Below are 13,484 nucleotides of genomic sequence, written 5' to 3'. Positions count from 1 at the left end.
TACTGTTGTGACAGAAATAAATTAAAATAAATAGGTACGCAATTATAGCCAATTATGTTATTTAAATAGGTTTATTATAAAAAAATAGTGATAAATAGTGTATTATATAAGTAGTCTAAAGTGCATAATAAAAAAACATTCCTCGTTCCACTCTGTGACTATAAAAATGTAGAATATATTATAGGTTTAAGATAATCGTTACACGATTAAAAAAATATTATTTATTCATGTAACGAAATTTTTACACGATGTTTAAATAAAAAAAAAAAACCAATACATCTATATGATAAATAATATTATTTTGTTAATAGCTTAATTAATTTTAGTCGAAATTGGTATGTTATAGAAATATAAAATCAGTATTTTTTTTTCAATTTGTAATTTGTATCTTTGTTTTCAACCACAATAATGATTTTAATCATCAATATTATTCTGTAAGATATAATATACATATAGCCATATAGAAAGGCACATTAAAATAAAAAAAAATCTACTTTTATACTTACCTAATATTTTATTTTTATTTTATTAAAAATATTTTCAGCATAGAAAACTTAAGTTAAGTACTAAAATTTAGATTTATTCGTTGGGGTTTATTGAATAAATATAATATAAACTAACATACCTATTCCAATACACAAATATTTATATTTATCATACAAATAATACTATAATGTAATAATATGTTATAGATGGCGTCGTCATGTTGGACAATTCTTATTTGAAAAGTGGCAAAATCTTCGGTCAAATAGTGTGCAGCTTTCGGTACGGTCGAAAGGAGGATGAAGTGATGGGATTGTGTTTTCAGAAAGACATGTACTTGGCATCGGCACAAATATATCCTCCTCTTGATAACGACAATCCAGTCAAGTTGACTAAAATTCAGGTAAATGTATCTCCATTTGAAAATAAATTGTTTCTTACGACATAGAATATCATATTATATATTAGTTAGAATAAATATAAGTACATACAGTTTTCCTATACCTATAGAGCAAGTTCTTATATAAAATGCTTAATATAAACATTTTTTTTAAACTAGATTTGAGTTATAATAATAAATGGGTTAACAACGTTTAAAAATTTCTCAATACCATATTAAAGATAAGGTGAAGTACGGCGTTCGGCGTTTTTTCCGTTATCCGACATTGTTTATTAGTCCAGTAGTTAGGTATTATACAGGTAATACCTACCTAGGTATTATTATATTAGGTATTCAATACATAGGTATATCGTATACATTTCAAAATATACAATAAGTAATCTCAATTCAAAAATTCATATTTGTTATTTATTTTATTTACCATACATAGCCAAATGTTCGTTGAGCAAAATTGTTTTCTATTTTTTTTTTTTTTTAGCAATACACGTAGTTAATACACGAAATTTTTATTTCTTTATGAAAGGCTTCTTCAAATGAAAATAGCTAAATAACATAATTAAATTAAATGAATACACTAATACCATAATATAATATATTATTATGTATTTACTATTTATATATAATATATATATAGATAACATACAAAAACGTATAAAACGAGCGTATGCTTTAATTTTTAGACGGTTTCTTTTTCTATGTATATTTTTAACATTACCAGAACAAATTTTACTGTAGGTACTCAAATGGATATATCATATTATACGTCTTATAATCATAGGCAAAATTTAGGGGGGGGGGGGGGGCTAAATTAATGAAATCAGAAATAGGATTTAATAAAATTTATAATGAGCTGAATGACAAAAAACTTTTTTTAAATATTAACAAAACTGTTTTTGTCGCTTTTAGTATCAGAAGTCTACCCGTTATTGAATTCAATGATATAAAAATTCATTCTTGCAATGGTATTAGAACAAAGTGTCGAAACTGTCAGAAAATTGAAAGAGTAAATAGGGTAAAATATCCGGGTTAAATTATAGACTGCCATTTACGGTGGAATGTCCATATAAAAAATTTAGTTATGCGTTCAAGATCTATTGTCTTTAAGATGTACAAATTAAATAAAATTATACCTACTGAAATGATGCCGACTATTTATCAAGCTTTATACTATTCCATTATTCAATATGGTTTAATAATTTGGGGAGGTTGTGCTTATAACTCTTTGAGACCTTTAGAAGTGCAACAAAACCTGATGGTAAGATTATGTCTAAATAAAAAATATTTAATAGGATCCTCCAATAATAATTCTATTGAACTTAATGTACTTCCGGTCAGGTCTCTGTACATGCTTCCATATTACACGAGTTAAAAAAATTAGAATGCAAAGAAGTTATTAATATACGTGAAATAAGGGCATATGACATTAACGTACACTTGAAAAGATTTTGGTAAACATTTCATTAACTATTTAGGTCCAACTATGTTTAATTCTATGCCTATACTTCTTAAAAAAGATATTTTTCATAACGTTGGAAAGTGTTTAGGTTATTTGAATAACAAAAAAATTATATTTAACCACTTAATAAAAAATCTTAATTTGTAGACTTAAAGTCATAGTTTACTTAAAAAATTAATCTTGTAGTTTTAATGTTGTATTCATCAGTCTTTTTTATTTTATTTTTCGTTTTTCTTTCTATAATTTTATTTTAAGTTTGTAAACATGTAACTCATTTGCCCCCCACAAGCTACGCTTATTGGGGTAAATTAATCAAATTGTGTTATGTATTTATTTTTAACTATATTGTATGTATTTGATTTCCTAAATAATAAAAAAAAAATCTTTACGTAGATTGGACAGTATAATATGTAAAACGCGTATTTGACTGATTGTTGTTGATATTTTGTCATAGGATTGTTTAGTGTCTAAATTAGGGAGTAACGCCACGCCGTTCCGTTTTAAAATTCCCGAGAACGCACCGGCATCGGTGATTTTGCAAGACGGGACATCGAATTTAGCCGATGCATGCGGTGTCCAGTACTACGTGAAAATATTCGCCGGAGAATCTGAAACCGACCATAACCGTGCAAAGTAATCTACTTTTTTTAGTTTAGATATCGTGTCAGTTTTTTTCATATTTCGTACATGATATTGTTATGTGTATTATTTATTTATTTTTTTTGTTATTATTAACGATTATGCGCCAATTATAAAATATAAATACTAAAGGTGTATACCTCGAAAATAATTATTGTTTGTACCTACCTAATATGTTCGTAGACATTTTAAAATTAAGTTTAGGCTGCCATCAAACGTGTATCAAGTCTGCGTTGTCTTGATGATGATCACTAATTCATATAGGTACTGCAAGTATTAACTTTTTAATTAAATAAGAACTTAATGCGATATTGTTAAAGGGTACAATTTGATGGAAATGCAATTACAGTAGCTGTATAATGTACATACTGCAGCAAGTTAATTAATACAAAATTAATTGTATACCTAATTGTTTAAAATTAATAATAATATATTACATGCGTTCTGTACACCATATAAAGGGAATCGACAGTTTTTAACGTTTTATATTCAAAGAAAAATAAAGAACAATAATATTGATCTTCTGCGGTATGGCATATTGTTTTCTTCTAGTGCACTTACGATAATATCCATATAGGCAGGTAACAGGAAAAGTATTTCCTACTACTGCAGATAAACGCATAGCAAAGTGATAGAATTGAAAAGTTGTCGACACTAACTGACAACTGCACACCGACACCGCACCGAGATCGTGGAGGTTATACGCATATAATACATAAATAATAATGTAGACATAGGTACGAACATTACGCAGAGTTTTGGTACCGCAGTCGTAAATAATAATGATTATGATATATACCTACCTAATACAATACGCGGAGTGTAAAATAAACACCGACGGAAAAACACGTCGGTGTAAGATACCTATGCATTTTGATATACTGTTTATTTCGTTGGCGACCTTCGACGATTTAAATGAGGTCGAAACGTGTTGGAGTGAAACGGTTGCGGTTTATTTATTTATTTGTTTTTTCACCTTATAGGAGTTTCGTGGCGATGCGCATCCGCAAAATCCAGTTTGCTCCGGTCATGCGTCCCTTGAGTAGACATCCTTGCACCATCGTACGCAAAGACTTCATGTTCAGTCCCGGCCAACTGGAATTGGAGGCTGTACTCGACAAACAGGTATCACGTTCGGCTTACTATTACAATAACAACATTATAGCTAATTATACGCAAGTAATGACAACATCACGTGCAAGTACACGGGATGGCGAGATATGATATGTAGGTAGTTATATATGGTATAATATAACAAAATATTATTACCTACGTATGACCATTGATTATAAATAGGTGCTATATTTACTGTATTTTTAATCAATGGTATGAGCTGCAGTGTGTGTGTGTGTGTAGTGAATCGTGGGTACAGGGTTGAATGCAAGAGGTAGCGTGGGGGATTAGATCATCCTCTATCCCGTTTAGTGTGATTTTAGAGAAAAAATTTGGAATATTACATCTTCAGACATATAGTATATAATATGTGTTTCTGTTAGTTATAAGAAAAATAAAATATGTACCTATATGAGTAGTCACTTGGTAGTTGTTCCGCTGTCTTCGTGACTTCAACTACGAGATAATCATGTTTAATATTATTTTCTGGTATTATAGACAAAAACCGGAGAACCCGTACATCTTCATTGAGTAGGCCACTGTAATATTGTTGTTGAGTGAAATTTTAATTCAATGAATATAATCATAAATCATTGTATACAAAAATACGATTCTGAACTATAGACCGCAATTTTTTGTTTAAAAATATTATTATAACATTATAATTACAAAATATAATATTAGTATAAAGTTATTTTAATAACATTATTATTAATTAATATAATAATTAAAATACAGTCAATTAAAAAGTTCTTTTTACAATTTCATACGCCTATCTACTGGTTTTAATATTATTTTGAAAGTTTCGATTATGTCATCAATGCCAATATTGTAGTCGGATTTCTGTTCAATACCTGTTGGTAGCATTGAAGCATTGTGCTTCTAAATTTTGTTTTGATATAACTCAACTTCGAAAAATATCTTTCACGTGATCAACTTGTAACTGGAATAGTTACAAATTCTTTTAAAACTTGATATATATTTTTGAATATGACATCTGTTCCGGAATCAACCAACTACTTTATGCAATATTCACATGTATTTATTTGACTGAACTAATTGAAAAATTTGCTTTAAGTAAACGAATCGCAGCGTCTAGATCATTTAAATTCGATCCAAATATCATAGACAATTTATTTGTCCAAGTTTTTTTCCTCTTCTTATTACGATATTTTGTATTAATATTCAGGTAATAATTATATTATAGTTTACAAGTTAACAACTTTTATACATACGGATATAGTCATATAAATATATTATAATATGTACAGATACAAAATAAAAATTTTCAAAAAAATATTAGTTAATTTTCATTCAAATACTAAAAGATGAGACAACAAGATTGAAGATACAAGAATACTTATATAACGAATACCATTGCACCAAAATATATTTATACTCGTGTCGAATAATGTAATAACCTTTTCAGTTAAGGGGGCTGGAGCGTGATTCATTTTCGGTCGAAAACACAGCTCACGACTTCAATCATTACGCCCAATATAATGTTCCGATATTAATTTTGAAACCAGATTTGATTTCGTCATTAAATTATCTATGCTTTGACAATTTCATTTTTCTGATTTTTATTTTATTTTTACTCAGAAATTTACTAACGAAAAGAGTAAAAATAGATAATAAGTAATAATAATATTGTACAATATATACTCTATGCTATTATTTTCTTGAATAAAGTTCATGGTATAAACTATAAATAGATTACAATATTGGACAAAATATTTTGAAAAATTGACTTTATAAGTGTAGAAAATTATAATATATGTATTAGTAAGCTCCCTGGCATTTATATTATATTTTAAATTACAACAAAATAAAAAATAGGATCCTATATATTTCATCAACATTTGAACTTCAAAAACTTATTAAAAAAGAATACCGATGTGTACTTGATATTTTTAAATTGTAGTTATGAATAGTAATGTGGATCCTTGTACTTATTACATTTTCAAGCCTCAAGTATAAAATTGAAAACTGTAGGTATACATATTTATTTTTTTCAATTACATAACAATTTGCAAATGTTTGTGATTTTGATGAATTTCATTTAATTTTAACTTCAGATGCTTACGAAAAAAAAATTGACTTTATTTTTGTTATATTTTAACTGCGGCAAGAGCTACTTTTGAGAAATCTTGTATTAAATATTCAAGCTTTTTTACCGAGAAACAAAAACTCTATCAACATAAATTGAAATAAACTAAAAAAAAAATTGAAACATTAAATATCTATGAATAGCTCAAAAAGTGCCAAAATATTTTTAAAAAAATGTATTATTTCTATAGAAAATATTAATATAAAAATATTTTATGCGAATTTCAAGTCACTCTTACGATTGCTCGTTTCTGAATTACAGCAACATTTTATTTTCAACGAAACAGTTAAAAATTAAATTAAAGATAATAATAGCGATTGGCAAACCGCAACACTATGTAATCAACTTATGATAACTGAAATTGTATATTTCTTTATTTTATAAATTATTATGATAGAGGACTCTACTCGGTGCGATTATCTTAACAGTAAACACTCTTTATACTTAAAAGTGATGATGATTTTTAAAATATATTTTTTATACAATATAATAGTCTTTGAATAAATGTCATGTGCTTTACCTTTGTATATCATCTTTATTGTTTAAGTTTATTTTTTTTTTGTATTACAACATAACATTTCATATTTCATATTTCAAAACAGAATATTTTTTAGAAAACGTTTATGTATAATTTCGAACTAGTAGGTGTTAATAAGACAAGAACCTATAAGTTAAAAGCAGGGAATGGATTTTATTGTAATTACAACTTTTTAATAAATATTATTACTAGACATTTGATCGGATATAAATTAATTTCATACATTTCTAAATTAATGATATTTTTATTTCACATATTTTTACATATTTGAGCGAAAACTCATTTTTTTTAAAATATTTTGTACATAATATATGGGACATCTTACATTTTTTTTCTTAACATTTTAGACATTTTTTTAATTCTGAGTAAAATGCAGTAACTGCGTTTCACCATCTTATAAACACACGTTTCTATCGCGTTGACGATAACGACGCGTTATCTAAATGTCATTCAACCATCATTTAACATCGCCGCCGCCGTACATTCCGCTTCAGTTTACCGTCGTCAACTCATGTGTCGATCCGGACGACATCGTCATCGTTATATTTATTTTTCTTTACCCGTCGAATTCGCGTCGTTTTTGATCAAGCACATGGTTATAGTATACCCAAAATGCCAACATGCCAACAAAAAATGTCTTAAACGAATCGTTTAAAATCGATGAAAAAATTATATGTTGCACATGTTGTTAAAATAAAATCCACAGAAATATTTTGAGTTGAGTATACACCTTCTGATACGGTTATTGAGATGAAGTATGCCCCGATGACTTCAGTGTTCATTTAGCCAATACGAAAACATTCTACGGCCACATCATCGTTGTCATTTTAATTTTTCTAGTCTTAGAGAATCCGAGTTTCCCATTGTTTTGATGTTGAATAATATAATAATTTTACTCGTTTGTTTTAGCTTCCTCCAAAAAAAAAAATAAATTCATGTCAATGAACGCCGTTTACTCAAACTGCTCTGGCCTTGTATCTTATTTTATATTATGTATGTTACGTACTGTATTAGGTAGCCCGATTCAGGTTGTAAATATTCGCTTTCTTAATATAAAAATAAAAATAACTTTTAAGTATGCATAAAGGTTAAATGAACTGAGTGGAGTGCACAGCTCGAAATGTTATAATAATGTTCAAAATTATATACGCTGATAATATTATTGAATAATCGAAATATTATTAATAATTAGGTAGATAACTTTATATAAAAACCCGTGTTTAATTAATATTACTGTTATAATATATAGGAATAAATCAACGAACCGAAAATATTTGCATAATACCTATCGATTGCAGTCAATATAAGCTGTATTTATTTATTATCCCAGTCAGAATATGATTTTGTTTTTCCGTCGTCTCTCGCCGCGTTTCCGTTCATTTTTCAAATGAGATCCACCTTTTCATATTGTACAGTTTAAGGAAATTATGTTTTTAGAAATGTTTATGCATACCTATAAATCGAAGTACAAACGAGTTGTTTCTGTGTGATGAAACTTAAAGTAGGTGTAGGTAGGTACTAAGTACAAATTATACAACAGTCCATAATATAATAGGCTTATATTATTAATATTGGAAATTATGATTAATTTAAGATGATCAATTGTAGTTATTGCTAATAAATTAGTAATTCATTTTAATTTATTTAAATTTTATAATTTTGTAAAAATTGTATGAATATATTGTATTCAATAATAGTATATAATATATAATATCATACATTCAATCAGTACTAGTTTAAATATTACATGTATTTTAGGCAAACCAATTATTAATGACTATTATCCTTATTTCTTATACCTAGTACATAATGGTAAATTACTTGGAAACCATTCTATATAATTTTGATTTAGATGCAACAACATTTTCGGAAAAAAATCATCTAGTTTACAAAACTATTTAGGGTTCTCGTTAAAAAAAATAAAAGAAATTTTTTTAATCACATGATAGGATACTTACTTAAATGGTAATAAATAGAAACATCAAACAATATTTAAAAAATATGCAGGCGTTTAAGCGAAGGTATTGTTAAAGGTTGTAAGGGGGGGTGGGAGTGGGAGGAGGGTTAGCGAGCTTGGCGAATCACTCTGTACACACTATAACGTGCAGGAGATTTCACACTGAGCACGTTCTCGCCCGTCACATAATAATTCTACCCATTTTTTACGCGTAGCCCGATAGCCTTATAGGCGCTGCAATATACCAGGAACACACTTATAATAGGTAGGTAATAAAATGCACGTACACGGAATAGTACCTATGTAACAATAATAATAATAATAATAATTTAGCGTAATGCGTATCGCGAGTGCACTACACTTCATCATTAAAATATTGCGTCGACCATAGGACATTAGTGTATTACAATATACGTCCGCGCGGGAAAACATATTAATATTATTATTATTATTATGTTATTATGATATTATATTATAGGTGGTACACCTCCACGGCGTAGGAGAAAATTGCTTGAACAAATAGGTATATAATAGCTATTAACGTCGTCGGTTAATAATCGGTTCATTGTTGGAGTTCAGGACGTACCACCATAGGTGATATTATAGCTGTTCCGATTGTCGGTAGCCATATTATTAGTTACGATGGTGACCTATAGGCAGTCCATGTTATTGTTGCTGTCGTCGTTGTTGTTGTGGTCGTATTAGATATAGTCGTCGTTGTATATAAGCTTGCATTTAGGGTTTTTAGCTTGTTACATAATATCATCACCATTACTGAGCGTCTGAGCACATATTATAATGGTATGCATAACTTTACAAGAGTAAACCATTTGGACGATTCGTTCAACACGCCGAGCTTACAAGTAAAAGCTTTTCTTTAATATTTCCGGGGTCAGGAAATATGTATAATTTCTTTAGAATATATCTTGGAATAATTTTGTTAGTAGCGACAAAAAAATATCAGCTATATAATATATTATTTCAGTTATCAATTATTCTAACCATATTTTTATTATTTTTGTAGAGAATATAAGGAATATATTTATGTTTTTTTAGGAAATATTATAAATTTTTAATTTTTTTTTGAACCTATAAATCCAAACCTGACTTATATTGTTATAGCCGATCGCTTAAACGTACCTACATCGTGGGGCTCCTGTACAACTGTACAATACCGAATGACCCATGAGGTTTATTGGAATAAAAGGTCCGGTACGTTCCAATAGTTCACCACTGAATATTTAGAAACCCCGATTTCGAATTTTGATAGTTGCTTAATTTTTTACTGTCTGTTTGATTTTAGCATTTTTTAAGCATCGCGCTTGTTATTAATCAGTTTTTAAAATATTTTGCCGATATCTTTAATTTACTGTTTATACCTATAGGTACTGTAACTACTGCAGGCAGTAACGTATACATTATTGTTTTTTCAAGGCTAGTCATCGAATATCTTGTGTCTGCCTATAAATTATAATATCTACAAGATTATTATTCAAATATCTGCAAACTGTCAACTATATTGTATGCTAAGGTTAATCATGGTAAAAAATATTACTATTTAGACTTTAGATTCTAAATACGTGACTACAGACTAAGTATTTAGTACACCGACACAGAAGTCAGAAACACACCCACCCACGCTGCCGAGTGCTTAGACAGTTAGACGATTCACTCAACATTAAAATCATATTATTACATAGTTTAACGCACTCAATCTGAAGCTAATAATATGCGTTTTATATTTGTGTGTATTAATTTTATTAGAATTTAGAATAGGTACATTTGGCTGGTCGCATAGACGTAGCGTGATAAATTAATATGAGGGAGGGGGAGGGGGCTATAACCTATAATGTTTTGGGTACACAACATAAGTTCAAAACACGTAGATGACTAAAAACAATTTACGGGAGGGAGGGGGGGGGGGGGGTTAACGAAATTCCGGGGATAGGGGCTATAGTCATTCTACACCTCGCACGGTACAATATTACCGGCCGCACAAGCGTTTGGACTGTTAAGCTCTTTTAAAAAACAGTATTATAGGTACGTGTGAGTTTGTTATCAGTATATCTACTTGTCAATATAAAATTATAATACGTCAATATTAGGTTCGTTGAACCGAGTTCAAGTGAATAATAATTATTATAATATATTTATATATTTGTTGCGTTCTACTTCAGGTTTACACGCATGGTGAAAACGTCCAAGTGACGTTATGTATACGAAACAGCAGCAACAAAATGGTGAAAAAAATCAAAGTGCTCATGCAACAGATCGTGGACATAGTCATATTCCAAAACGGACAATGCAGGACCACTATAGCTGCCGTCGAAACTCAGTAAGTGAACTGATATTCATTACTATATTATAGCTATATAACTATTGCTTGAGTTGCATAAAAAAAAATTGTTAATTAAATGGTTCACTAAAACGTAATCGACCAATCATGTTAAAAGGACCATTAGCTCACTACTGATTCATAAAAATGTGTAGTGATTGTTTATGAGATCCGGCATAGAATTCATGTTGTTATATATTTTCGAACATATTTTTATGTACTTTATATTCAAAAGTTAAACAATATGTTATTATTTATTTAGAATAGGTACAATTCAGTACACTTCTGTGTCTAAAGAGTAAAGGAATATATACAATATGAATTTAAAAAATATCATCATTTTTATTTACAAAAACATAAAATAAAATAAAACCATGTACTAACATAATATTATTACTAAATCATAAATTAAAATAAACTATAATAGGTATCGTATGTATTTTATTTTAAATACAGACTGCTTAAATATATTTTCACATTTTTTTCTTCTGTCCTCTATTATAGCTGTTGTCACATAAATCACAAAATATAATAAGAGCCACTGTCTTAAGTAAGACAATTCGTATTACAATAGTTACAACTATATAATATATTAATATATATTACATAATATATTGTTTATAATTTTATAACTCTGCATTGTATCTTGCAATGTGGCATTGTGACGTTCGTATATCACTGACCACAGAACATAATTCTTTCGATTTCCACATCGAGTCGTTTATATTTTATATATTTTATGTTTCCTAACACATAGATAAATCGTATTTATTCTGTCGGGTCAAACATTGGGGATTTAGAGCAAAATTCTCATTTTATTTTATTTTTTTACTGGCCACTGTAGACCAATACGCGTCTGATCTACAATAAAAATAATATATATAATTTCCATTGCAGCGTATACATTGAAATTTACGGACAACGTTTATGATGACACCGGTTATTAGGTCGATATTATTTTATAATAAAGAACGACTTTATAAGTACGTTATAAAGTACGGTTAAAAGTTGCCTATGGTTTTATACTTTTATCTCAATGCAGATTGTAGGTAATATTAAAGATATACAGTCAATGCGTGGCCATCATAATATTATATAAACAACATTGGAGCAACGACCCGCAGTTTATCACGAACAAAGCCGTATTTGTTAATGTTTTTTTTTATACATTTTTAATAATACGTATTAATAAATTGGAACACTTTTTTTCACATGCCAACTTTGTTCAACGCGTTTTACAACGATTGAATAATAATACTTACGGTAGGTACATGATAGTCAATTAATACAATAATGCTATTATCATAGTTATTGTTATATTTGTATTACTATATAGATAGGTAGGTACATACCTGAGCATAGATAATTATAAATATATATTTCAAGGTATAGGGAATGACAGAAATAATGAATTAATATGACAATAATTTTGTCTCAGCTGTAGCTATACATAGTATACTTCACGAATTCATGTGTACACGTGTATATCTACAGTATAATATTATTATAAGTTAAGGTGTCTTGTCGAATCTCGTTGAAAATATGTCAATAAACTTTGAATTTGAATTCCAACCTTTGTGCTTATCAGTTATCACAGTAATAAGAATAATTCTCTACAAATGATGGTAACAGTTTCATATTTTATACCTGAAGTTTACTAGTAAAATCGCAAAAAATTAACAATATTGATGATAAGTATTAAATATGAACGAAATTCGTATGAATGAACATAATATTGTATAAAAATAAAATCAGTAATTTTAATATTTTGAAATAGGCTCGGTTGATTGAACTCAACTAGCTATTACTTATGTAATAAAAGTTAATAAAAAAATATTTTGTTAAAAACTGTCGATAAAAAATGAGCCATGACATCATATATATAATTATGCCGTTAGTATAATTATTAATTGTACCTATTATTAAATATGATTAACGTCATATTATGTATTACCAACTCTATTTGGTACACAAAAGACTCTCATTATTTTAAACAAAAAAACATTTTCCTCAATAATTTGCACATAAAACTGTACAACCCTCACACCATTTACATCCAAATGTACGATTATTTTATGTATTAAAATTCAATATTTCAAAATACACTTCAAATGTCAAATATAAGTAGTTAGTGATATTACTCGATATTATTTAATTTTTTTATTCCTTATGTGTTATGGAATGTTGTCAAGGGGATATACTTAATAAAATATGATAATGACTAATCTTATAGGAGCTTACGCGTACATTATGTTTTATATTAGGTACATATTATATAACATATTATAACCAAGACTGGGCATCAACGAGTTAAAAAGTTAAAGTTAAGTTAAAAAGTTTATTTTATTTTAACTTTTTAACTTAACTAGTTACTTTTGGCTTTTCTTTAACTTAACTGTTGTTAACTTAATATATTTCTTTTTTAATTAACGTGAAATTAAATTTTTCATTTT

The 13,484-nt window shown here is 28.3% G+C and overlaps 1 protein-coding gene across 1 annotated transcript in view; it reads left to right on the top strand.

The window, feature by feature from the left end:
* LOC132934408 (arrestin homolog) overlaps window positions 1-13,484 on the top strand; it is a 47,707-nt gene that overhangs the window by 4,066 nt on the left and 30,157 nt on the right. Inside the window, exons 2-5 of the mRNA XM_061000716.1 lie at window positions 693-886; window positions 2,794-2,972; window positions 3,962-4,103; window positions 10,874-11,031. Of these exons, the coding sequence (XP_060856699.1) occupies window positions 693-886; window positions 2,794-2,972; window positions 3,962-4,103; window positions 10,874-11,031 (673 nt within the window). The remainder of the gene's footprint in view (window positions 1-692; window positions 887-2,793; window positions 2,973-3,961; window positions 4,104-10,873; window positions 11,032-13,484) is intronic.

This window comes from Metopolophium dirhodum, chromosome 1 (assembly GCF_019925205.1).
Source record: "Metopolophium dirhodum isolate CAU chromosome 1, ASM1992520v1, whole genome shotgun sequence".
Taxonomy (NCBI): Eukaryota; Metazoa; Arthropoda; class Insecta; order Hemiptera; family Aphididae; genus Metopolophium; species Metopolophium dirhodum.
Note: the sequence above shows the minus strand (reverse complement) of the source record. Positions and strands in the feature narration are given on the sequence as shown.